At 36.1% G+C, this 26,582-nt stretch overlaps 1 protein-coding gene and 1 long non-coding RNA gene across 2 annotated transcripts; both read right to left on the minus strand.

The window, feature by feature from the left end:
* Nucleotides 1–10,387: 10,387 nt before the first annotated feature.
* Nucleotides 10,388–11,505, minus strand: LOC131627837 (uncharacterized). Its single transcript, XM_058898698.1, has one exon. It carries the CDS (start codon nucleotides 11,389–11,391, stop codon nucleotides 10,519–10,521), a length of 873 nt encoding a protein of 290 aa, XP_058754681.1. The 5' UTR covers nucleotides 11,392–11,505; the 3' UTR covers nucleotides 10,388–10,518.
* A 9,165-nt stretch (nucleotides 11,506–20,670) lies between these two features.
* LOC131627840 (uncharacterized) lies at nucleotides 20,671–21,874 on the minus strand. Its single transcript, XR_009291577.1, has 2 exons — nucleotides 21,137–21,874; nucleotides 20,671–21,003 (listed from the first exon to the last, which is right to left on the minus strand). It is a non-coding gene; the product is annotated as an uncharacterized LOC131627840 (long non-coding RNA).
* Nucleotides 21,875–26,582: the final 4,708 nt, after the last annotated feature.

The following is a 26,582-nucleotide window of genomic DNA, read 5'->3' on the forward strand; positions in this document are numbered from 1 at the left end:
CTTGTACTTGCGCTTTGTTGCTCCTCTTCTCACTTTAGCATCGGAGTACCTTGCAGGTACACCCCCCTCCAGTCTTCAAGCTTCGAGGTTGTTGCAGATCACGAGGATCCGTCTGACCAGGTACGATCAGTTAGCATTCCAACGCTTAAGTCAATTTAGGGTTCAAAATAATCATAGTGAGAATGGAGATTAAAGATTGTGTACCTGAAACCCTCTTGTAACTATATTTCTACCTTGGGTCCAAAGGACCAGATGAAGGGAGTGAGCCTCATCTTATTAGGCCTTTGGCCGGCCCAGAACAATTTCCCCCAATACTTTCCAAACACTTTGATTCGATGATGATGGACTTAGGTCCGACGATGATGGACCTTGGTCTGATGATGATGGACTTTGGTCCAACGATGATGGACTTAGGTCCGAAGATGATGGACTTTGGTCCGACAATGTAGGAATTCAGTCCAACGTTATAGGATGATACCACATGCATGGGAGTAGAGTAGTTGAGCATAGTGTTACATCATTGAATGAACTAAGTTATTAATTATGGTGCTTGAATGAGTAATATGAAATGTATTCGTTATTCGTATGATAATATCCTACAAACCACATAATGGTCAGCTTCACTACAGACCATACCAAATTGTTGTACTACAATTTTGAATCTTCCAAACCAAGCTCTCGGAGATTGATTAAGACCATAGAGAGACATGTGTAACCTACAAACCATGGTCGATGACTCCTTCTGAGCAACAAACCCACCTGGTTGCTCCATATATACTTCCTATTCAAGATAACCATGTAAAAATGTATTTTTGATGTCAAGTTGATAAAGAGGCCAATGTCAAATGGCTGCAATGGCGAGAAGAAGACGAATTGATGCCGTCTTAGCTACAGGCAAGAAAGTATCACTATAATCCAACCCAAAAATCTAAGTGTATTCTTTGGCTACCAAGCGAGCTTTAAATCGATCAATATTATCATTTGTACCAACCTTCATTGTATAAAGCCAATGAAAACCTACCAAAAATTTTCCAGGGGAAAGAGGAACTAGTTCCCAGGTGCCACTATTTTGAAAAGCACGCATCTCATTAATTATTGCTTGCCTCCACTCAAGGTGAGATAACGCTTCACTTGGAGTTTTAGGAAGAGAAATAGAATACAAATAAGACAAGCAAGTATAATGCAAAGGGGAAAGACAATGATACACTAAAGCAATATAATGCGGAGAATGATTTCGTGTTTGACTTATACATTTTCAAAGTGCAGTCGAAAATTCGGACACAGGTTGCAAGATCAGATTCGGTTATGGCGGGGGCGTCAGAGGAGAGTTTGTGATGACCTCGGGGACGGATATGACCTCAGGAACATGTACGATAGACATTGGGTGACGACGCTGATATGAATGAAGTGGTAGAGAAGTGGGATGGGGGTCAACATAAGAATATCTAGTGGGTCAAGATCCATAGACTGATGGTGAATAATATTATATGGGACATTAATAACTTTTAGAATGGGTGTGTGAGTACTTTCCTGAAGGGGCTTCAGAGTTACGTAGCTGGACTTGAAATATGGAACAGACTCAAAGAAGGTAATATCAGCTTATATGAGGTATCATTGTAGAGTATGTGAATAGCAACGATAACCTTGTTGGGATCGATAATAACCAAGTAAAATGCACTTTAGTGATCGAGCTGAGAGTTTATCAAGACCGGGAGAGAGATTGTGTACAAAACATGTAGACCCGAAAACTCAAGGAGGAATTGGATGAAGGGGGAATGGGGAAAAAGGATTGAATGGGGGATTTTATTGTTAAGGACAAATAATGACATGTGATTTATAAGGTAACATGCCATTAGCACATCGTCCCCCCAAAACCGAAGTGCAACATTACCATGGAGAAGTAGGGTCCGAGTGGTTTCTACGAGATGCTGATTTTTACGTTACCCCTTTTTGTTGAGGTGTATGAGGGCAAGATATGGTGGAGAATACCATTACTAGACATAAAAGTTTGAAATTTTTGGGATAAATATTCACGAGCATTATCACTTATTAAGATACGAATAGACACACCAAGCTGAGTTTTTATTTCTTTATAAAACTGTTCAAAAATAGAAAATAATTCAAATATATTTTTCATAAAAAATAACCACGTACGACATGAAAAATCATCAATAAAGGTGACAAAATACCTAGACTCAAGATTAGATATAGTACGCGAGGGACCCCAAACATTGGAGTGAACTAAAGCCAAAGGGAACGAAACTCGTTTAATGACTCGATTGAGAAATTGACTACAAGTGTGTTTTCCTAACGGACACAACTCACAGTGTTAATTTGATACCTTTGATAAAATTGGCACGAACTCTGTAGTTTAGGAAGACTAGGATGACCTAACTGAGCATGGATAGTGAGTGGAGAATCTTTGGTTAAGCATGTTTGAGATGTCGCTGAGAGGTAATAAAGGCCTTGAGACTCACATCCGATGTCAATCGTCTGTCCCAAACTTCGATCATGCAGGGTAACATTACTATTAGTGAAGGTGATAATACAATCAATAGAACGAGTTACACAACTGACTAAAAGTAAATTAAATGGACAATTAGGTACATAGAGAACAAAAATAACAGAGAGAAAGTAGAATTTGAATAGTAGGTAAGAAACCTAAAGTAGAGAGGGAAGAGATAAGACTTTTATTACCGTTAACATGATCAGACGCACCAGAATTTAGGACCTAAGGTTTAAGAGAAGATGATTGAGAGAGGCAAACATATGAATTACTGGTGTGAGCAACTGAAGTAGTAGAATATGAGTTCTGATAATTGTGATACCACCTGAGGAAATCATCGTAGTTTGGCGTTAAGAAGGCTATGTTTGGAGTGGATCACAATTTTTCGTGAGTGAAAAATAAAATATGAGACCGGATCTGGAATAGTTGCAAGGAGGCGATTGGGCGGTGGAAAATCGTCGGGATCAAAGGAGGAACTTTTGCCGGTAGGGTTAGTTTGTCAGAAGGTCGCCAGGAACAATAGCGACGACGGAAGACAGCAGCAGCAGTGCGGTGGTGGCTAGAGAATTTCGAAAACTGATGGTAGAATGAGTCACGGCAGTATATGGAAGGCAAATTGGAGTTATGACACGGTTTGTTAAAAAATTTCTCACAAGAATACAATGGGTTAACCGTGTAAAACACGGTGAAGAGTTATCTATCAGTAGGCTCTGGTACCATGTTGAAATACGAGAGACTACGAGACATTTGAATAAACGTGTGTTTTGAAAAGAACTACAAAGACTGTATTATATTTTATATATATATATATATATATATATATATATATATATATATATATATATATATATATATATATAGAGAGAGAGAGAGAGAGAGAGATTACAATTAATTACATGATATAGTCTATGTGAGACTATTCTATATATATAAATATTCTTAAAACTATTGTATATAGAATAGTCTCACATCGATTATATCATATAATTAATTATAATCTCTCTCTCTCTCTCTCTCTCTATATATATATATATATATATATATATATATATATATATATATATATATATATATATATATATATATATATATATATATATATATATATATATATACACACACAATATCCTCAGATCCAACGAAGGCTCTAGTACCTTAGGAATAAGTGTGAATCCACCCTAGGATAACCCTGTATTTGTGCAAACGATTGAAAGACTATTAGATAATAAAACAAGTTATACTCACACGCATGTCTATTTGGATGATGATCTTACATTGGAAGATTCTAGACCATCACCCTATAAACCTTTTATAAAAGGAGTTGTAAAGCATCAAATAAAGATACATATTTTTTACCTAGAATACCTCTCCCATCCAATAAAAACTTACTTGGACGCTAGAGTTCTTGCAAATACTTCCCTGATTGAGGTGACAAACCACAAGCAGCATCACTTTCCAAAGTTACCCTCATCTGATCAACTTCACAACCTCATGAACAATTCCTTACTTGAAGAATTAAGGCCTGTTTTTAATATAAGAACAAGACTTCTAATATGTTCGAGACGGCCCAGTCACTACCAACACATTATCACACTTTTTTTGCAAGGCTTGCTTGAATCTTAAATGACTCTTTTTAATTCCAATGATCTTAAAACATTGTTTCACATAAAAGAAAAAGTAACCTCTCTTACTCTCAAAAAGAGAACATTGAAATGCCAATTACAACATGGATATTATTTCATTTTGTGCAATCTTTACTGCTTCTGGGACCACTCATCAAAGTGCATTCGTTAGAACGTGAAGATGATCTGTGCTGAACTGGGCTGTGCAACACCACTGGTGCTAGCATTGGCAAATTCCCTGATCCTTCCACCATCTTAGATGGTGATCGGATTTTTCACGGGTACACAACATGAAGCTCCTTTTGGTGTGATGAGACAAACTCCTTTTGGTGTGAACATGGTGCTACTTGTGTAGAGATTGTTCAAGAGAGAAATACTCATGCAAATGCCTTGTGGATTTGCTGGGAAGCGTTATGAGATATCTGGATTACCCTGTGGTCAGATTTTCTGTTTCCATCTTGCTCAATGCTTGGCATAAGCAGGTTATGTGATGCATGTAGTAGTGTATACAACTGTTATTAGTTGTATTTGGTTGTTATAACTGCTTAGACAGTTATATATAGTTAGAAAATAACCATTCAATGTATGCTTTTGTTGAATAAATAAAACACTCTTTCCTTATCCCTACTTTCTATTCTCTCTCTCTTTCTCAATATTCTCCCTCAATCCCCTATCATTGGTATCTAGAGCCTGTCGACCTCGGCCACATCCTTCATGGCAGAAGCGACGCGAATGCAGAACGCCATTCGTGAGGCGGAGGAACGCATAATGGCGGCGGTGGAGCCATGTATCACGAGGCAAATTCGTGAATTGGAGAATCGTTTCGAAATTCAATTCACCAATGTGCAAGAAGCCATGCGCGGAATTGGATTGCAAATGGCGGAGTTAACGGCGTCGCGTCGCCATGGTGGTACTGGTGACGGAGCAACTCGACCAGCAACGCGATTAACGCGTTTGGATTTTCCAAAATTCACTCGCGACGATGTCGAATCTTGGATTGCGAAATGTGAACGTTTTTTTTTGTTGGACGGAACGCAAGAAGGGGACAAGGTCTCCGTTGCGAGCATCGCTCTTGATGATAATTCTTTTCGTTGGTTCCAAAGTCTAGAACAGGGATCGAATGGCCGATTGACATGGCAAAATTTCACTGAGGCATTGAAGATGCGATTTAGCCTCGAGTTCGATTCACCTATGGAAGAACTCAAGAAACTGGTGCAGACTGGTTCCTTGGAGGCATATCAGGAAATGTTTGACAATCTTGTGGGTAGAACAGCTTTGACAGAATCTCAAAAGCTCCAATGCTATTTAGGAGGCCTTCAACAGGAACTGTGTAATGGTGTGAAGATGTTCGCTCCGCGTACGGTGTTGGAAGCCACTCGTATGGCAAAGTTGCAAGAACGAAGCTTGGATTTGTTACAGAAACGGTTGGGGCCTGCAAACCGAACACAAAGTTCTTGGAGTGAGAAAAAGAATACAGTTTCTAACACCTTTGACAAGAAAGTGATGACTCAGGAGAAGAAAGGGATTGTCGACGGTTCTCAGAAGAGCATTTTGGGAAAGCCGACATATACGTTTCAGAAGAAGCTTTCTCCTAAAGAAATGGATGAACATAGGGCTCAAAACTTGTGTTTTTTCTGTCATGACAAATTCTTTCCTGGACATGATTGTCCTCAGAGGAAGAAAATGCAAGTGTTCCTTATGGAGGTTGGGGAGGAAAACCAAGTGGAGTCAATTGAAGTTGATTCTGTTTCTGAGGAAGTGTCTAATGATCCTACTCAAGGTGTTGATCCCACTGTTTCACTTAATGCCATTCAGGGAGACTCTTCTCATCCTATGATGAGATTGATAGGATGGATGGGCAAAAAGAGAGTTCATGTACTCATAGATACAGGCAGCACTCATAATTTCATCAACCAGAAATTATGTAAAGAGGGGCTCAATATTCTACAACCCATGCATCCCTTGCGGATAACTGTAGCTGATGGTGGCCTTATACAAGGTGCGGGACGGTGTGAAGGCATCCGGTTAAAGCTTCAAGGGTATGATTTTCTCACTGATGCTATTGCAATACCATTGTCCAGTTGTGATATTATATTGGGCATGCAATGGTTACGGCAATGGGGAGTCATCCACTGGGATTTTACCAATATGGCTATGGAATTTTCTATGAATGGTATGCATGTGAAGTTGCAGGCTGTTAAAGAAATTAAAAGTAGGATAGTCCCAGCTGCTAAATTGCATCAGTTAATGGTTGAAGATAGCTTCTGTTATATGCTACAGTTGCTACCTTGTTCCACAGAGACAATGTGCTGTTCAGTGACCACTGAGGAGCTAGAGGATCCGGTGATGAGGGTCCATAGAGAATCTGTTCTACATGAGTTCCAAGAGGTCTTTGATACACCTACTCAACTGCCACCCTTTAGGGGTATTCATGATCATCAAATTGTGCTAAAGGAGGGTTCTAACCCCGTTAGTTTAAGACCTTATAGATATCCACCAGCTCAGAAGGATGTCATTGATGGCATGGTTAAAGAGCTCTTGGATTTGGGAGTAATTCAACCAAGCTCTTCACCTTTTGCTTCTCCAGTTGTGTTAGTTAAAAAGAAAGACGGGAGTTGGCGAATGTGTGTGGATTATAGGCGGTTGAACGACATGACAGTGAAGGCTAAATTCCCAATTCCTTTGGTGGAGGATTTATTGGATGAATTAGGTGGGGCAGTGGTGTTTTCTAAATTGGATCTTAGGGCTGGATATCATCAAATAAGGATGAAAACGGAGGACGTACCAAAGACAGCATTTCAAACTCATGGGGGGCAGTATGAATATGTGGTGATGCCTTTCGGCTTGTCCAACGCACCAGCTACTTTTCAAGGAACAATGAACACTATTTTTTCTGGTTTATTGAGAAAATGTGTTCTTATTTTCTTTGATGACATACTAGTGTATAGCCCATCTTTGGAGGCACATGTGGCTCATCTTCGACACGTGTTTCAGATCCTCAAAGCTCACACCTTCTATGTTAAGAGAAGTAAGTGCGCATTCTTCACGACACGGATCGAATACTTGGGTCATTTCATTACACCTACGGGAGTTACTACTGACCCAATTAAAGTTCAAGCTGTGAGAGATTGGCCGGCGCCTCAAACAGTTAAGCAATTGAGGGGCTTTCTAGGATTGACGGGTTACTACAGGCGGTTCATTAAAGGTTACAGCATCATTGCTTCTCCTCTTACTGATTTACTCAAGCGGGATTCGTTCCATTGGACACAAGAGACACACAACGCCTTCACTACGTTGAAAGATGCTTTGAGTAATTCTCCGGTGTTGGCCATCCCTAATATGCAAAAGTCATTTGTGGTTGAAACAGATGCTTCGGGCACGGGAATTGGTGCTGTGCTAATGCAGGACAGGCACCCTGTGGCTTTTATTAGCAAGGTTTTGTCTCCTAAAAACAGGCTGTTGTCAGTTTATGACAGGGAATTATTAGCATTGATTCATGCAGTGTCTAAGTGGCACCAATATCTTTCCCTGAACACATTTACAATTCTTACTGACCAACATAGTTTGAAATACCTATTGGAGCAACGTTTATCTACTCCAGCCCAATATAGATGGGTCACTAAACTCATGGGTCTTTCTTATAAAATTTTGTATAAGAAGGGTAAGGATAATGTAGCTGCAGATGCCTTGTCGAGAGCTTCGCATGGGGAAGTTTTACAGTTGAACGTCTCTTCTATTTCTTCAGAGTTATGGGACTCTCTCCTTAAAAGCTATGAACAAGATTCAGCGTTGCATGACCTCAGGCTGCAGGTTCTCGCTAACCCAACCTTGCATCCCCATTTTTCTATTTTGGACAATTTATTGTATAGGAAACACAAGCTGGTCATTCCTAATGATGGACAAGTGCGATTGGTGATTCTACAATGGCTTCATTCTTCACACCAAGGAGGCCATTCGGGCATCAGGGCTTCTATAGCAAGGATCAAGAGCATGTTTTATTGGAAGGGCCTTGCCAAAGATGTCACAAAGTTCATTCAGCAATGTGAGACTTGCCTTAGATGCAAGTATGAACCTAGAGCTGTTGCTGGTTTACTTCAGCCCCTGCTAGTTCCAGAGGGAGTGTGGCAAAGTATAGCCATGGACTTCATTGAAAAGCTTCCTAAATCTCATGGTAAAGACACAATTTGGGTAGTTATTGATCGGCTGAGCAAATATGCCCATTTTATTCCTCTTGCTCACCCTTTTACTGCATCAAAATTGGCTGAAGTTTTCATTTCTGAAATTTACAAGTTACATGGTGCACCTGCCAACATTGTGAGTGACCGAGATCCCTTGTTTACAAGTAAATTTTGGGGTTCTTTCCTTGGTCAATTGGGCATTTCCCAGAGCTTAACAACAGCCTACCACCCTCAATCGGATGGTCAAAGTGAAGTCTTGAACCGCTGCTTAGAACATTACTTGAGGGCTATGACATGGCAGCGGCCTAAAGAATGGGTCAATTGGTTACCTTTGGCTGAGTGGTGGTACAATACCACTTATCATTCTGCTATTCAAGCTACCCCTTATGAGATCGTGTATGGTCAAGCACCTCCTCTGCATCTTCCTTATTGCCCTCAAAGTACCAAGGTGGATGCGGTAGATCGAAGTTTCGTTGTAAGGGAGGAAATGATCCAGAAATTACAAGGTAACTTGGTTCGGGCTCAAGCACGTATGAAGCGGCAGGCTGATAAACATCGCAGTGATCGGGATTTCAAGGAAGGAGATTGGGTTTTCCTAAAGTTACAGCCCTATAGACAATCTTCTGATCAATATCGTGCTTCCGAAAAGCTTTCTCCTCGGTTTTATGGTCCTTATCAGGTGCTACATAGAGTGGGAAAAGTTGCATACACCTTGATTCTCCCAGCTAATTCGCGGATCCATCCTACGTTCCATGTATCTCTCTTGAAACCGTGTCCTGATGCAAACATTCCCGTGGTTGCACTTCCTGAAGAGTGGGGAAGTTTGGATGATCCTAAGGAACCATTTAAGATTTTGAAGAGGCGCTCGATTCAGAGACATAATAGGGCAGTTACTGAGGTTTTGGTTCAGTGGAAAGGGGAGGCGATGGAAGAGGCTACTTGGGAGCTACTATACAAAATCAAGCTACAGTTTCCCTATTTTGATGTTACAGCTTTTCCTTGAGGACAAGGAAGATTTCAAGGGGAGGGATATGATGCATGTAGTAGTGTATACAACTGTTATTAGTTGTATTTGGTTGTTATAACTGCTTAGACAGTTATATATAGTTAGAAAATAACCATTCAATGTATGCTTTTGTTGAATAAATAAAACACTCTTTCCTTATCCCTACTTTCTATTCTCTCTCTCTTTCTCAATATTCTCCCTCAATCCCCTATCATTATGTTTGCCACTGTCCATCTGATTGGAAAGGAAGTGCTGATTGTTCTCATCCAGCCACTTCAACAGGTTATCTCTTCCTTCCTTCTCACTAGTCAACAGGTAATCAGTTTTTAAACTCACACATTAAATTTTGTATTGCAGATTTTTACTCAAATTCAACTAATACTCAGGTGCCTAGAGTAAGTAGCAGAAGTGATACCAATGTGAGCAAGACAAACATTTTCCTTTCCTCAATTGATACCAATGTGAGTACTAAACTTTTTTCAGAGGGTTTTACTAGCACTAGAATATATTACTCAAGCAGTTATGAGCTCGGTTCCTGACTCTTGCGTATGGAGAAAATTCAGTTGGGAGGGGAGAATCCACCTTGTTCTCCGCCGGAGATTAGTCATCACTAAATGGTGATAAAAACTTTATGCCTATAATATCGTAACTTAAAAAAACGGTGCCTTGCACATAGTGTAGTATGATAGATATTAGAGCAGAAAATGAAGGGTTTAGTAATTGATACACAATGTGTCTGTCTACTTACATAAGCTTGTCTTGCCTCAAATGAGGCTCTTCCATAGTCTTTCTTTTAGCATTAGAAATAATCTTTGAACAATCAAATCTGGTTGAACTAATGGAAAACTACATGGTTCCTTTCATGCCGAATGAAAGCCATAAATGGCCACCCAAACGCCTCAATTGACATAAATGGTGTGTGTCACCCGAATCGATAAGTTCTGATACAAGAACTAATGCACCGGATCACCGGTGGCAAAAAATATTTCATCTATACAGACCTAAACCTCACATTACTATAGGTACAACTCTTAAACTACAAATACCAGTAACAAGATTGAAAATGCCATAATTATTATTTATGATATAGTACTACAACATATTACCTAGATAACAAAACATATATCCTCAGCTACTTTCACAAAACTGACCCATTAGCAGCTTCATAGGAGTCCTTGCTTGCAGTCCAAGGCATTTGATATTCATTTACCATGCACTAGGTCTAGGAGTAGGTCCCTTCTCCACATAAGCAAAATTTCCCCTCCTTCCTCCTCCACCTCGATTTCTTCTTCTTCCTCGATTCATTGGATACTCATTCGTACCATGACGATATCCCGTGTTCTTAGACCATGACATATTGCTTTCTCTATTTTTGTTATAGTTATATCCATTGCCACCATTTCTTCCTTGTTGATACTTGTGACACAAGTCACCACCATATCCCTCTCTCCAATTCCATTCCTCCGAAACATTTCGACTATCAACCAAAGCAGCACATTGCTCCCACGAGTTTGTTTCATTATCTTGATGCTGCTTCAATTCCCATCCCGGGGAATCATACTTTGTTTCAAAAGGCTTTGTTTCTTCGTCTTCATCCCCCCATCCAGGCCCAGAAAAGGACTGATTCAATATAAAAGAATCCCCGAAAATCACAACCTCCTCGCCATTTTCTTCCACATTCGTGACCTCTGATTCTCTTTCCAAATCCAAATAAAGTTCACTATCAACGCTTGCATTCGAATCCACATCGTCGATATAAACATTAGGATCCGGCAACGGTATATCACAAGGAAATCCATTAATCTCAGCCCAAAACCTGTACTTTGCATTCTCAAACGCCTCTTTGACAGCAGAATCATCCCAGTTCATCACATTGTCATGCAGATATATATACCTCTTGTTCTCCACTAGCTTCCCCCATGGAACTGAACCAACCGAAGCACAGAACTTCTTTTCCCACAAAGGAACCGTTGGTATCTGAAAACGGTTATCCAACGGCGGTTTTCCGTTACAAGATGAGGATCGCCAATGACCCTCTTGACGATAACTATTCCCTTGTTGTTTTCTGCAATAAGCCATTTCAAGAAGCAAAAAAAGAATGACCCAGAAGTGCTTATTGAAAAAGTTTTATCGAAGAATGAACAGAAGCAGAATTGAAGAAAAAATCACGAAACTTTGGCAAAAGGGAAAGAAGAAAAGCGGGGGTGTGAGAAGAAGTTGGTGATGATTTCTATCCAATTCTCTCAAGAAGTAGAAGAAGTATAAGAAGAAAAAAAGAGTAACACTTATTAAGAATTATAATTAAGTTTATTTAATTTTTTTTATTCAACTTTATATGAAATAAGTAATCTACTTTTTTAAGTTAGATTGTCATTTCCTCATTATGTCATTATTAATGTAAAGATAGTTCTAAAACAATAGCATTAAATTTGCAGAGATTAACTTATAGTAGAATATCTGTAAAGTCAAAAATATTATTCAAACTTTTTTAAAGTCAAAAATATTATTAAATATTTTTTTTATAAATATAGTAAAAAAATTATGTATATTAAATTGTATTTCTATTTATATGGAGGGGCCAAGGCTAAAAGAGTAATAATTTGGTATACTATTTTTTATAATAGATATTTTCTATTTTATTTTACTAAATAACTAATATAGTTTATCTATATAAATTTTTTTTCTTTTATAACAATAATATTATATTTGTAGAGATTGCTATTTCTTTATTTCAAGTTAAAAATATTATTAAAGCTTTTATTTTTATTTATAGTAAAAAAGTTGTATATGCATATTTATATTAAATTAATTTTGTTATATGGAAAGTCCAAGGCCAAAAAAAAAATTTATTCGATTACTTTTTTATAAAAGATATTTTCTTTTTATATTTATTATATAACTAATATATTTGATCTATATAATAATTTACTTTTTATAAAAACATTGGAAGTCGTTTTATTTTTTTGTTTTAATCAGTATGATTTTTTTTAATTTGATATTCAAAATTATTTTTTTGTTTTAGTCTTTATTTTTTATTTTTTTAAAATTAATTTATATTAGAATTGATAAGTTGTAATTAATGGATAAGATATTTGATTTTAATCTTTTTAATATTAGTGAAAAAATTATTAAAATCAAATGTTTAAAATATTTTAAGATAAATTTTATTATAAATTAATTTTACTGATATTAAAATAAAATATCGACAATAAAAATAAAATAAAAAATATTTGTGAGAATTAAACCAGAAGCAAAAATACAATTTTTTAGGAATTAAAAATTAAGTTAGCAAAACCATTACATATTTGAAAAAAAAAATTACATATACCTTTACATTGTTACATTCAATCCTACAAAATATTAAAAAAAAAAAAACAGATTTAACACGTTTTATTATTTAAATATTTAACTTTTTTATTTTATTTTTCATTTTGACTTTTAAACATTTTTTTAGTAACCTTGAAATCAAACCCCGTGACATTTTAGATACTTAAAAGAAGAAAGTGGTGATAAAAAAAATTAAAAATCAAATATAAAAAATGTTGACCGATAAATGGTGTCTTTTTTATAGCCGGTAGCTTTTAGCGGATAGCTGATAACTGTTAGTTTATAGTTGGTGACTGATAGTTGGTAAGCTAACATTAGTATTTAGTAAATTAACTGTTTTATTAGCGGATAGATATAAAATGACATAAAAAATTATTTTAAATAATTAGGGTAATAATATCTTGTTAAAATAATAAGAATATAAATGGAAAAAAAAGTCACAAGTTAAAAGCTACAAACTTAAAAGCTACTTTTAATAGCTTCTGAAAAAAAAAACTAAAAGCTAATAAAAAAACTACAAATTAAAAGGTAAAATAGCATTATCAAACACAACTTCTTCATTAATGTGAGCTGAAGAACTAAAAGTTAATAACTCTTCTTTTAAGTATATATTTTAAGAGAAATGTTAACCAGTGCCCTCAGGGCAATGGTTAAGATTTTAAAAATAGTAAATTTATCTCGGTAATGTGCGTATTTAATGTCTCGAAAATTGAAATATTAAATTTTGTATAAAATATTTTCTTTTTTTGAAATACTTAACCATTGCCCTGAGGACACTGGTTAGCAAGACCCATATTTTAAATAAGAGATAATAAGTGGTAATAAAAAAATTAAAAATCAAGTATAAAAAAAGTTAGTAATTGTATAAGTTGTATAAGAAGTATAAGAAGAGATGATAATATATATTTTTTTAAATAAGAGATAATATATTAAAAAAAAGATTGATACATAACAAGATGGAGAGATTAGGTTAAAACCCACTTAAAAGTATCTAAATCTATAAAAAGGCAAATCTAACTTACTTTTTACATAATCACTCCTAATGTAATAGGTAAAGAGTTAAAAAGAGTGAAGGTCGTAGGTGTGTGGCCTAAGGAAGCAAAAATTCACACAGCTATTTCCTTCTTTGCGTATATGAGAGATAACAAAAGACATGTTCAAAATAATTTTGATGCAATTAGACCACCTGCTACTGAATTGCCAAAGAACCAAATAATAACTAAGCAAAGAGAAAGATTTCACTCTAGTATGGAATCAGATTCCACCCAAAGATGATTCCAACATTTGTCTTTCACAATTTCAATGCTTCGAAGAATACCACAAAATTTCGATAACAGGGAGTTTTCTCAAGGATAAGGCTATACAAAAGTCAGAATGAAGAGCCCTAAATTATGCCTAAAATCCCTCAGTAGCCTGCAGAGCTGGGATTGGAAGAGTAAGCTTCATCCACATTACATTTAACCCAGTCAGGCGGTGGGGGATTCTACGGGGTTTCTTTGATAACCAGGGCTTTGGTTGGATGTATGTGAATATTGAAAGAGTTGAGAATCACAAAATCATACCAGTTATGCTTATAAGAATAAGTTGATTTGGTGCAGAACAATTTCACCTGACCCCAAGTAAGATTACAAACCAAAGAGAAGGAGGCACTTTGATCATTGAATCTATCGACATTACTAGCACTCCATATTGCATTGATAAGAAAAATACATGTTGCTTGGATAAGAAAAACACACCGGGGAAAGTTGGCTTTGTTACGTAGATTTCAAATGGAAGTAGGATCAATATGCACATTAATGTTCAAAAGTTTACAAAGCTAGTGCCAAAGCCTAGATGCAAAAGGACACCTAAAGAATAAATGATCAGTTCATTCTTGAAACTTTTTACAAATTGAGCACCTAGAGACCATGAGAATTCCTCTGTGTTGGAGTTCATCATCAGTAGGCAGTTTATAATTTAACAATCTCCAATCCAGTAAATAATGATAAGGAGGAATAAAAGAGTTCCAAATTGAAGCAACCCACACGGGATCCGGTTGATTGTGATGTTTGAACAGATAAGCTTCCTTTAGAGTCAATTTGACGTTATTTGAAGCTTTCCATTTCAAAGATTATGGTTAACAGATTGCGTCCTTATCTAAATTAGATAGTTGGACCCTTCTAGAGTATTTTTTCCTAGTAAAGGGACAACTAACAATGACATTATCCTCCAAAAAGATTGATGGTCTTGGGATAAGGAAAACAATAAAGATCAATACTTCTTTGTTGGGTAAGCTGATTTGGGGTCTCTAGTGAGATTGTGATTTCCTAAGGGTCCAAGTTTTGAAGCATAAGTACATTAGTGAAGACACATTCCTTAATATGAAAAAGAAACTTGGATCAGTTACTTGGAATGCAATTATGAAAGCTTTCTCTGCTCTTAAAGATGACTTTGAAGTTAGATTAGGGATGGGAACTCCTCTTTCTAATTTTCCAATTGGTCTAGGGTGGGGAAATTAGTGAAATAGGTTCGTTATATGGATATCCACGACTAGTGAATGGTGTTTACTGGGATGGGAATTGGAACTTCATGTCATTATATACTAATATTCCTTCGGGTGTTTGTGACCGCCTGAAAGCACTCTCCATTTGTTTGAATTCTCTGGTGCCTGATCGATTAACCTGCTCGGGATGGTTATAACTGGCTTAATAGAATTGAATTTTTCTAGTATACAGCAAACAAAAAGTTTTGGAATTTGGTGTGTCATATTCCTGCCTATGATAATGTAAAACTCTTCTTTTGGACGAATTTACATAAGTCTCTTCCTATGAGATCAATATTGTGTCATTGTGGTATGCTCCAAACATATCTTTATCCTAGATGCAATCAAGGCACTGAAACGACTATACACTGTCTGAGAGAATGTGAATTTGCCACTCACTTTTGGAAATATATTGGAGTCTAGGACCTACTATTCTTCCAAGGGGATAATTTATATGATTCGATTAGACATGACATCAATGATGGCTCTATCTTTTTGGCTGCTTGCTGGTGGTTGTGGCGTGCTAGGAACAAATTATGTCTTGCTAATGAAATGGCACCTTCATTTACTTTGAAATTGATCATGGTGAATAATGCTAATTTGTTAGCTAAATGTTTTCTCAAGCATATTTTGTCTCATCCAATGAGATTGATCACATGAAATGCACACAAAGATAGTAGGCAGCCAAGATAGTAATATGATTGTGAATATTGATGGCAGTAGCCTCGGTAATCCAAGCGTCTCAGGTTTTGATGAATTGATTTAAAACTTTGATGGTGCTAAGGTTCACAATTTTGCGATTAATATTGATTATTCCAATATTCTTCACAATGAACTGATGGCGTTATATCATAGTTTGTGAAATTTTGTTCCTCAGGAGACAAATGTTGGACCAGATATCTGGGACAACTTGTCTAACTTGTTAAACCAATTTTAATAAAATAAAACAACAACCATGATTCAAAGTAAATACCGTAAAGAACACAAGAGAATTTGTAACCTAGTTCGATGCAACCTCACCTACATCTAGGGGTTTCCAACCCAAGAAAGGAAATCCACTCTTAATAGAATTAGTAAAAAATGTCTTAGATGGACAACCTCATGTTTAATGCCCATCTTCTTAACTCTACTCCTAGTGTATTTATATTTAGGACTCCCATAACTATGAGAACCCTCTTACTTTCTATTAAATCATTAACCTTAGTGATCAACAACAATAATCAGAATGATAACTATTGAATTACAACTTAACTAAATAAACCAACAATTATGCCTTATAATATGAATCTGGACGCTAGCGTGGTGTACAAATAACACAAACAAAGGACTCAAATAAAACCCTAGCACAAAGATCTTCAATCCTAGCGCACAAACTCTCAAGAGACATTTGAGTCTCCTTAAATATCAATACAATTATGGGCTTTTCTCCTTTGAATATGAGATGTGATCTCGTCCAGATTTGTAGAATATTTAGTTGGATTTTCTTTTTGATTAGTTTAACAAAAGCCTCCAACAAAATATATGATTTGTTTTTAATTCAAATAATTAGATTTGATCTTTTTAATCCGCTAAAGAAATCTAATTCGTGCATTGTTGAAAGATAGCAACAAATCTGATTGAATTACAATCAGAAAATACACTCTGAACAACAACCATCATAGTCTGCTGACAAAGACCACATGTTGCTCACATGTTGGAACATCGTATACCACGTGTGTTCCTTCTTCGCCAAAACATCTTGAATACTCCATGTTGTTTTGCATAATACAACCAATCACATAGAATAACAATCTCCCTCTTTGGTAAATTTTGGCAAAATCAACTCTTGTAAAACTTACAAGATGTGCATAGGTAAATATTCAGAAATTATCATAAGCTAAGCATCATAAGCCCAACAACACAAATCAGAGTAACACACATCAACAACAAAAGTCAGTATCACAATTCAAAAATCAATTGGTTTCTACACATCAGTTAGTCAGTCACACAATGATGCTCCCAATCACTCAAGTCATGCAGTCACACAATCACTCAATCATGCATGCACGCATAGTTAGTAGCCATACTCAAAATTCAGAAGATACTACTAACACACACACACATAGAGAAATCACGTAAAGTTGAGGGCCAGGTGCTCCAGCATGTGTGCACATAACTAAATAAAGTCAAAATATTTAGTACGAATCACACCTTTCTGGTAGTACTAAGCACAACATAATAAGCATACCAGCATATATCAGTAGAACTCATACACCACAAAGTCAATAGCCAATAGTCACACCACTCCATTACACACCATTACTCCTCCTTTTTGCCACAATTTGGCAAAGCTATTAGCATAGTCATCACAGTCGGTGAACATGTCACTTAGGAGTAGAAAATATTAGCAACCATGAGGACAGATGGTGAATAGAATTCCTGAACATCAAACATATTTATTGGCAATAAAGCCATTATAGATTCTAGATCAAGGAAACAAACATGGATCATATCATGTCCAAAAGGAATATACTAAAATATAAACACCTAGAACCATCAATCTTAAGACTTGTTGTCCAAACCAACCACCTGAATCAATGAAAGTAGTCCAGTCTTCATCATCATCTAAGTCAGACTCATGAGTTTGAACAAGTCTCTTCTTTAAAGACCTCGTATTTGTCACAAACTTATCATCAGTCTCAGATGCTCCAACAGAAGGTCCAACATTTTCTAGTTTGGTTTCATTTTTCTCCAAATTAGATGGAGCCTTAGCCTTCTTCCCATACTTTTCTTCCATCTTTTTGACCTCTTTAGCTTTAGAATTTCCATATGATTGACTCATTTTTTACAGGAATGGAAAAAATTGAGAGAAAGGACAGTGAACAAAATTCTGAGTCCAATAGAGAAAGAGAATAAAAGTATCATTGCTTGTAACGATGGACCAGCTAAAATAAGAGTTTGAAATAGGAATAATCAACCTCATTTCATATGAACCACATATCATGAGAGAGATACTTTCTTGTTCTTCTTGCATGCCTCCCTAGCGTTGACTACTATAAACTCTCACATATGCAAATACCAAGAGAACCCCTTAGTTTTTAAAATTGATTTTCATCCAAAGCTTTAGCGAATAAGTTAGCCAACTATTTTTCAATTGCCATATGCTCAAGATTCATAACTTTATCTTCCATAAGTTCCTTGAAGAAATGATGACGAATGTAAATGTGCTTAGTTATACTATGGTGAATAGGATTCTTTGAAATATTAATTGCACCTAAGTTATCCCAGAACAATGTCATGGTATCTTGCCTAACAATGTACTTATTCAACATTTGTTTCATCCAGGGCAATTGTGTGCAACTGCTCCCCGCAACAATGTATTCAACTTCAACAATAGACAACGAGACACAATTTTGCTTCTTGTTGAACCAATAGAATACATTGCTGCCAAGAAAGAAACATCTACCATATATGCTTTTTCTATCATCTGCACTTCCAGCCCAATCAACATCATAATACCCTATTAATATTGAATTAGGGTCATGTGAATATAGAATACCATAGTCACAAGTTTTCATGATATAATTTAACATTCTCTTCACTTGAGTAAGATGATTAGTCTTGGGTTTAAATTGATATCTAGAACAAACAACTACAGAGAATGTGATGTCAATTCTAATTGTTGTGAGGTAGAGAAGACTCCTAATCATGTTTCTGTATAAACTTTGATCTAATTGATTCTTTCTCCTTCAAGTGTCTTTTAAAAGCATCGGCCCGTGTAAAAACTATTGGATTTTTATTTTGGGAAGACGTTTTTCCAAGGGAAGTGCTACCTAATGGTTCATTTAGTAAACCAGCCCCAACATTCTTATCATGCTCAGATTTATACCAACTGTATAGTTTAAAGAGACTAGTTTTTACACACTCAACGTTTTTTTAGCAAGATCATTACAAATCCCATACATGTCATTAAAAGACCACTCAATATAGCCAAACTTAAACCTAGGGTCAAAGATCACACCAAAGTAAATAAAATGATTCAGTTTTCCCACATCCCCCCAATACTTATCAAACTTAGTCTTCATATTTGAAACCATTGGAGCCACAAAAGTATTCATATTCAAATACGCTTTTTGAAGCTCACACAAAATTAAAGACAAGTTATGGAAAACAGAATGCAAAGACACTACTTGTGAAGCTGAAAAGAATTTGGTTGCTTCAAATAAAGTGTTAAGAAAAAGCACAAAAGCCCTAGCTTTTTCCCAATCATCAGAGTAAGGTGGACTAGAGAGGTGAAAAAATTCCATGTATCCAGGATCCTCATATTCTAACTTTTCAAATGCTACCTCAAACTTTTCAGCAGCATCCAACATCAAGTAGGTGGAATTCCACCTTGTAGAAACATCAAGACAAAATTTCTTTTTACATGTTGTCATACCCCAAAATTTGACCTCATATAATTACAAATGTCATTTTATTTCGATTAAATGACATGACACAATTGGTAAGGAGATAAGATTTGTAGGTATACAGTCCCGGATTTGAATCCCACTACTGACATTTTGCCTATTTGTTTCTAACTTCGGTTTTAGTTTTATTTTAAACTTATATTCAAAAATCATAAAAAAAAAATTGTTTTTTATTTAAATATTATTTTCGTATTTATCATTTATTATTTATTAAAAAATGTTTTTTTTTCACTTTTATGCATTTTTATTAAAAAAATAACATAAAAAAATAAATAAGGTAATTTTTTATTAAATTTTTACAACAAGACAATTTTCTTGAATATTTTGATTTGATTTTAACAAAAATTAAAACAAAATAATCATGATAAAATTTTGTTAAAAGGTTTGATATGAAATTATTTTATCCCTTTTTGAGTTAACCTAAATTTTTAATATAAAACCACACATTGACTTCTCCAAAGGAGAACTAACTAATCCTAACCTAATTCTCTCCCACTCTCCGGCACAAAAACCCTCTTCCAATTTTGTTTCACGAGTGAGTGTATTTCACCGATATCCAACCAATTTTCTAAACCTTTTTCGCATACTGTGCATATATTCCACACAACTAAGACTATGTACAATGGTTACATTATTCAACATCCTACTTTTTCACTTTTTATCTTCCACATCATCTTCTCTCTCTTCCACCTAATAATTCAACACCTATTCAATTTTTTTTCACTACAATGGTTTTGTTTAATAAAATTCAACACCCTACCCCACATCATATTCTTATTTTCTTTTAAAGTTTTGTTTTTATGATTATATATTAATATCTATTATCAATTAAAAGTGAATTTTTTTTATGAGTCCAAATCAAATGAACCAAGTCTCTATTTATAGAGGAAAAAAAATAATGAATTTTGATAAAAATAAAAATAAATAAAAAATTTATTTACTATGAAATAATTAATTTTAAATGATTAAAAGAAAATAAAATCTAAATAATCACAACAACCAATAAAATTGTGTAAAGTGTTGCATGTGGCCCCACTTTTTTCTCATTCAACATGTTGAATCTTTTCAACACCAATTAATCCACATCACATTAAACACCTCATTCAACAAACCATTGTAGACATTCAACTATTGAATAATTTTTTCAACACCCCCATTGTAAATGGTCTAACAAACCTGACCCTTTCATTCACAATACAATCTCGACCCTTACATTCTACAATCACCACTCAAAAATTAATTCCTTCATGAAACATTAACAAACATTCCAAATGATAAACCGAAACTTCTCAACCATGAATCACCCTGACGCAAGTACACATTGCTCTGAACTTTCAAACTTGTAAAGCTTCAACTTAACTCAATGCCATCATCCTCATAACCTTCAATCAAAACCTGCAAAACCGAAGTTGTTTTGTTCACACATACAAAACCTTCAAGTTTTTTTTTTTACAAATCATAACATAAATATGTATCTACTGTTTGCAGGTCACCAATAATCTTATCAAAAGCTAAAGCCAAAGCTTACCCCATGGTAAAGATTATAGTACAATTTGTAACATTGTTTTATTTTTTTTAGAAACAGAAGAAGAAACGTGAGCAAAAATCCGTCACCGCAGCCTCCGTATTCCAGCCGTGAACGCCGATCCATCTCAATCAACATCAACAAACACACCATAAAACCACAAATTACCGTCATGGTCCGTAATAACTTCATGACATCCCTCCCTTCCTTGAAGTATCACGGCCAGATCTAGAACTACAACAACAAGAAGCACATCCGGCTAGATCCAAGACCAGACAGGCAGCGCCGCCGTTCAACTCTTCACTCCGCCGATGCAAGGCCAAACAAACCATCACCGCCGCGAGATTGCCCCTTTTCTCTGGCAACACGCCTTCCACCTCCGATAGCACGCCGTCGCAGCTTCTGATATCACCGCATTACCATAACACGCGACCAACACAACCGACAATCTCTCCATCGCGCGCAGCACCACCGGACAGCTTCGATGGCTCGATCCTCTCTTCCTTCACGCCGTCACAATGCCATCAGCTCAAAGTCATTACCGAGGAGCTAAGCCTCTGCGCCGGATTCCGCCCTTCCTGCCATCGTTGGTACGTCTTGCGCTCTGTTTCAATTATGTGATTTTTTTGTTTGTTTAGAGTTTGTATTGAATGAGAAAGATGAAGGTTTATTTCATTTGTTTGTGTGTGATTTGGTCGTGGAAGAGAAAGAGTGATAAGAACCTGATATTCATTCACTCATGACTTCTCTCTGTTTCATATGAATGGGTTTCATTTTTTATTTCTTAATTCATTTTGATTCCACGTGTTTCTTAGAGATTGGTGAATAAAATGGTGGAAAAGTCAGCAATGAATATTAAGATAATTAATGCCAATTTTTAGTTCTTAGAAAAAATCTTGATACTCCCTCCGTTCCTTTATAAGTGTCACTTTTGGCAAAAAAAATTATTTCTATTTAATTGTCACTTTATAGATATAAAGTCAATTATATCCCTGCTTTTTTAATTGACACATTAATTGATGAGTGTTTATGAAAGAGAAATGATAAAAGTAAGGGTAAATTAGGAAAAAAGTTGGAAATAATAGTTCTTTTTTGGTTGTCTTGATAATATAAATTTTGGCAAGTGTGACACTTAAAAAGGAACGGAGGGAGTACATCATAAGAATTTCCAGCGCCTCTCACTCTCTATACAATAAGTGTTTTCTTTTTCTTTTATTAATTTCTTTGTTATTTATTAAAGAATGAAATTAGAGTTTTTTCTTTTGTTTCTATTATAATTTAAAATCACTAATTTTTCTATCACAAAAAATATTAGAAATAAATTTTATTTTCACAATAATATAAAACACAAAAATATTTTATTATATTAGGATAATTAGATTTTATTTTGTCATATAAAAATACCAAAAAAAATATATGTTTAATTGTAAATTCCTTTTAGAGTTTAAGATGCTTAGTTTTATAATTAATTTTGATTTTTGTTGGTATCTTTCTGACATTTTTTTATACATAATTTTTTATATCTATGACTAACATTTTCTTGCTTTTGCGATGTACCATCGTTGAGGACATTGAATATTTTTTGTGGACACTCGCAAGTTACTTAAATTTGTACATATATTGTTTTAATTCCCCTTTGAGTTTTTTATTTTTATTTTTTTATTGTAATAATTGTAATCCCCCATCCCGAAGCCATGTAATAGCTTAGGTGTATTTTCCACTTTTACTTTCTGCACCTATATAAACTGCTTATAAACTGTTAGATGTATGCTAATAGGATTGCATGGAGAGACTAAAACTGAAACGTTAGCTCACTAACTCAAGATAATTAAATATTTGAATCTAACACACTCATTTTACTGTTCACACACGCACCTTTAGGGTAACCCTCTCTTGTTGCCTTCGATTAAATGGTCGTGCCCCTCTAATATAGAGGTACCCAATAGCAAACGTCCCTCGATTAAAAAATCATCAAAGATCACGGTCCCACGATGACCCTCGATGTTGCCTACGAATACGTGATCTTGTCCCTCGAATTATTGCCTACGAAAAGATGATTGTCCCTTCGAATTTGCTAAAGGTACCTCTATCTTGTTGCCTTCAAACGACCTTCGATGACCCTTCGATGTCCCGAACACGTCCAATAAAAAAGGAACTACCTACCCATAAATGGTATGGTTAGTCCTAGGAAATTTAAAAAGCATAGAAAATACAAAGTATAGGGTAGTGCTCCTAGTTTGCTTGCTCAAAACAAAGAAATTGTTTTTCACACCTCTTTCGAAAACAAAGGCTACGCTTTTAAGCTAAAGTCCTTCTCTCTTCAAAAATCCCTTTTCCAAACAAACAATAAGAGCCCACAGAGAACTGTGGATGAAAAGGGTGCTTACACCTTCCCTTTTCATAACTTACCCCCGAGCCCGTTTCTTCTAAAAAAGGTCTTTTTCTGTTCTTTTTACCTTTCCTAAAATTGGACAAAATAAAAGTCGGTGGCGACTCTTGCTCACCGCAACATTGCTTGCTTAAAAAATAAAAGTCAGTTCTCCCACCGAGTTACAGAACTGGCGACTCTGCTGGGGAAAAAATTAAAAGAGGGGTTACCTTAAAGTTTAGTTCACTTTAATGTTTGTTTTTCTTGCTTGCTTTATTCTTCAAGGTTGTTTTGGGAATTGAATGGAAGATGAATCCTACGCCCGGACTCGAGTACACCTTAAGATAGGAGCGGCATAGTCATGGAGACCTCCCTTGTGCATGCTTGGGATTGGTCAATATGAGAGTTCGCGCTTGAGTTAGGCCTCCACTGGTTATTATGTACCTCTTTTGCATGAGAGAGGTTTACGTATGTACCTTTGGATACGTTGGAGCTCAAGGACCTTTAGTCACCTTTAACCGATCTTGACTTTTAGGAATGTAGTGGGAGGGCTATTCTTGATGCATGTCAAGTTATGGTCGCGACCCGATACTATAACTCAGATAGGTTTCTTCTTAAAGTATCATTACGTGGTATGCATGTACCATGTTCTAGGGTGCTTTAGAAGGGCTGACAATTCTGAGTAACCGGTAGAACCCTGTTACTAAATTCACTCATATCCTTAAAAGTACCTATTGGGGAAAGGTAGTCACCTAGTCATACTTCATGCAAGCCTTTAAACCTAAGGACTCTTGTGTGACTTGTCTGTTATCTAACCACTTGATTTCCTTGCAGGTCTTGTTTGTAGGACTTAATTGTTCATACTACCTTATGCTTTTCCCTAACATGCTGACTAACCTTTTCCAAGGATCTTAAGGATTCATGGCGCAAATTTCCAGGTACTATAGAAGGACTATCAAGAGCCTAAATTTCTATCCAGGGGCAAGAGTATTTATTTTCCTCTAGCCAGATGCCTTTAAACTCAAAGGTACAAATCCTATCAAGGTGCAAGAGGATTTATTTTCCTCTAGCCAGATGCCTTCAAACTCAAAGGTACCGTTTCTATCGAGGGGCAAGAGGATTTATTTTCCTTTAGCCACATGCCTTTAAAGTCAAAAGTACCATACCCCGAATCAGAGGCTATGACCCACTGGATATGGTGAGCTTGATTCTTATAGAAGGAAGTTCGAAGATGAAAGTCAAAGGTCTTCAGGAAAAGCTGCAACCAAATCCATTTCTAGTGTTGCGAACTAGACAACGATTTTCTCATCTTCTTCCTCAAATCCCTAAAGCTGGATACTTACAACTCTTGTGTTACTTCGTCGGAATCTTCCTCCTAGAAGTAATCTAAAGTGTCATGCAAGTTCAAACACTAACACTCGGTTTGTTTTCCACTCTGGGGCACTTGGCCATTCGATTGATGATTGTCACCATTCAGAAACAAGGTTCAAAGCCTGATCGACGCAAAGGTTATCATCATTTGTACCTGAAATCCAGATTTAAAGTTCTCCTTCGACTCAATGGATCTTCTGAAGAAATAAATCCATACGGAGAAAATCTCCTCAACTTTGACAATCTCTATATCATCATGCATGTTCATGCGTAGTCTTTCTTGTTTTGATTCAATACTGCTTATATGTCATACTTGTTTGTTTTTGAACTATAATAATGATGCATTGAATATGTTTGTCTTGAAAAAATTCATTCGCTCTCGCTCTAACATGTTTTTCTTTGCTGGTGATATCAAACTCTCAATGTTAAAGCATGGTAACTCCGAAGGGAGAATGACGAACATATAAAACCCATAACCTCAAATGGTATGCTTTCGAGTAAAACCCTGTTGATGATGTACAGGCATTGTTTCAAATCCCCAAACACTGGTGATATAAGGAAGTTAATCCCTCGTCAACCCCTTTGAGCCTTGAAGTAGGAGTTTCTTTTTGGTACGAAAAAACCCTCACATTTAACCCAGGGGCAGGGTAGTGTTCAATTAACCTGATTGAGCATTCAAAATTTATCAGGAGCACGCATTTAAGGATACAACAATGGTTATCCTTCAAAAGGTTGAGGAAAGTCGAAACCGCAATGGTCATCCCTCACATTAAGAGGTCAAAATATGACGATACCACAACGGCTATCCCTCATCAACCAAGAAATAAGGTATTCACAATCTTTCCAATGAATCGAAGACGTCTCATACGACTTGTTCAAAAAAGAAAAGAATGAATTGAAAAAAAAGAGAGAAAAGAAAGCCCGCTAAGTCAACAAATTGAAAACAAATGACTTAGGCAAAAGTTAGGGCATCCCGCTGGAATTCAAACCCATAATTCAAAAGAGTTTGTCCAGGCAAAAGTTAGGGAAACAAAAAAGGATCCTCAGCAAAAGGGCAAAGTCGCGTGACTATAAATTCAAGATTGTGTGATCAGACACCAAATGCAAAGGGTAGAGTGACTTCCATGTCCAAATACCTCATCAATTCCTCAATCGTCCCAAACTCCTCTTGAAGGATGAATGCCCGCATCGAGCTAATTGAACGTAGGTTGGAGAACATCACGAAGGGGGTGGGCACCAATAAAATTTTGAGCCTATATATCTTGTTTTTCTAAAACCATTAACCTGGCCACGTTACAACCCTCAAAAGTCCTAATTGAAGCAGGGTTAATTCGAAAGCATACTGTAACGAGAAAACGGTAAATTGACTCCTAGGAGTTTTGCTAAAACGCTTGAGTTGGTATCACACCACCTTTCACAAAAAATCGATGTTTTGACATCCTTTCAAAAAGAAATTCTTCTTTAAACTTCAAGACAAACATGAACTTTGCATTAGAATTATATTTCTCATACTAATCATTCTTTGCATATGAACAAGTACTTGACACTAGGAAAGCTTACATCATGAGCTGCTGATGAAAAGTTTAATCCTCTCAAGGGACAAGTTGCCTTCAGAGCTCCGTTGAGTTCGAGCAAGAATATCTCAAATTCTGATCACCCTTAGGGGCACGAAAGCAGTCGAAATACTCTGTTGAGTAAGCATTCATATAT

The sequence above is a fragment of the Vicia villosa genome, unplaced genomic scaffold, assembly GCF_029867415.1.
Source record: "Vicia villosa cultivar HV-30 ecotype Madison, WI unplaced genomic scaffold, Vvil1.0 ctg.000402F_1_1, whole genome shotgun sequence".
NCBI lineage: Eukaryota > Viridiplantae > Streptophyta > Magnoliopsida > Fabales > Fabaceae > Vicia > Vicia villosa.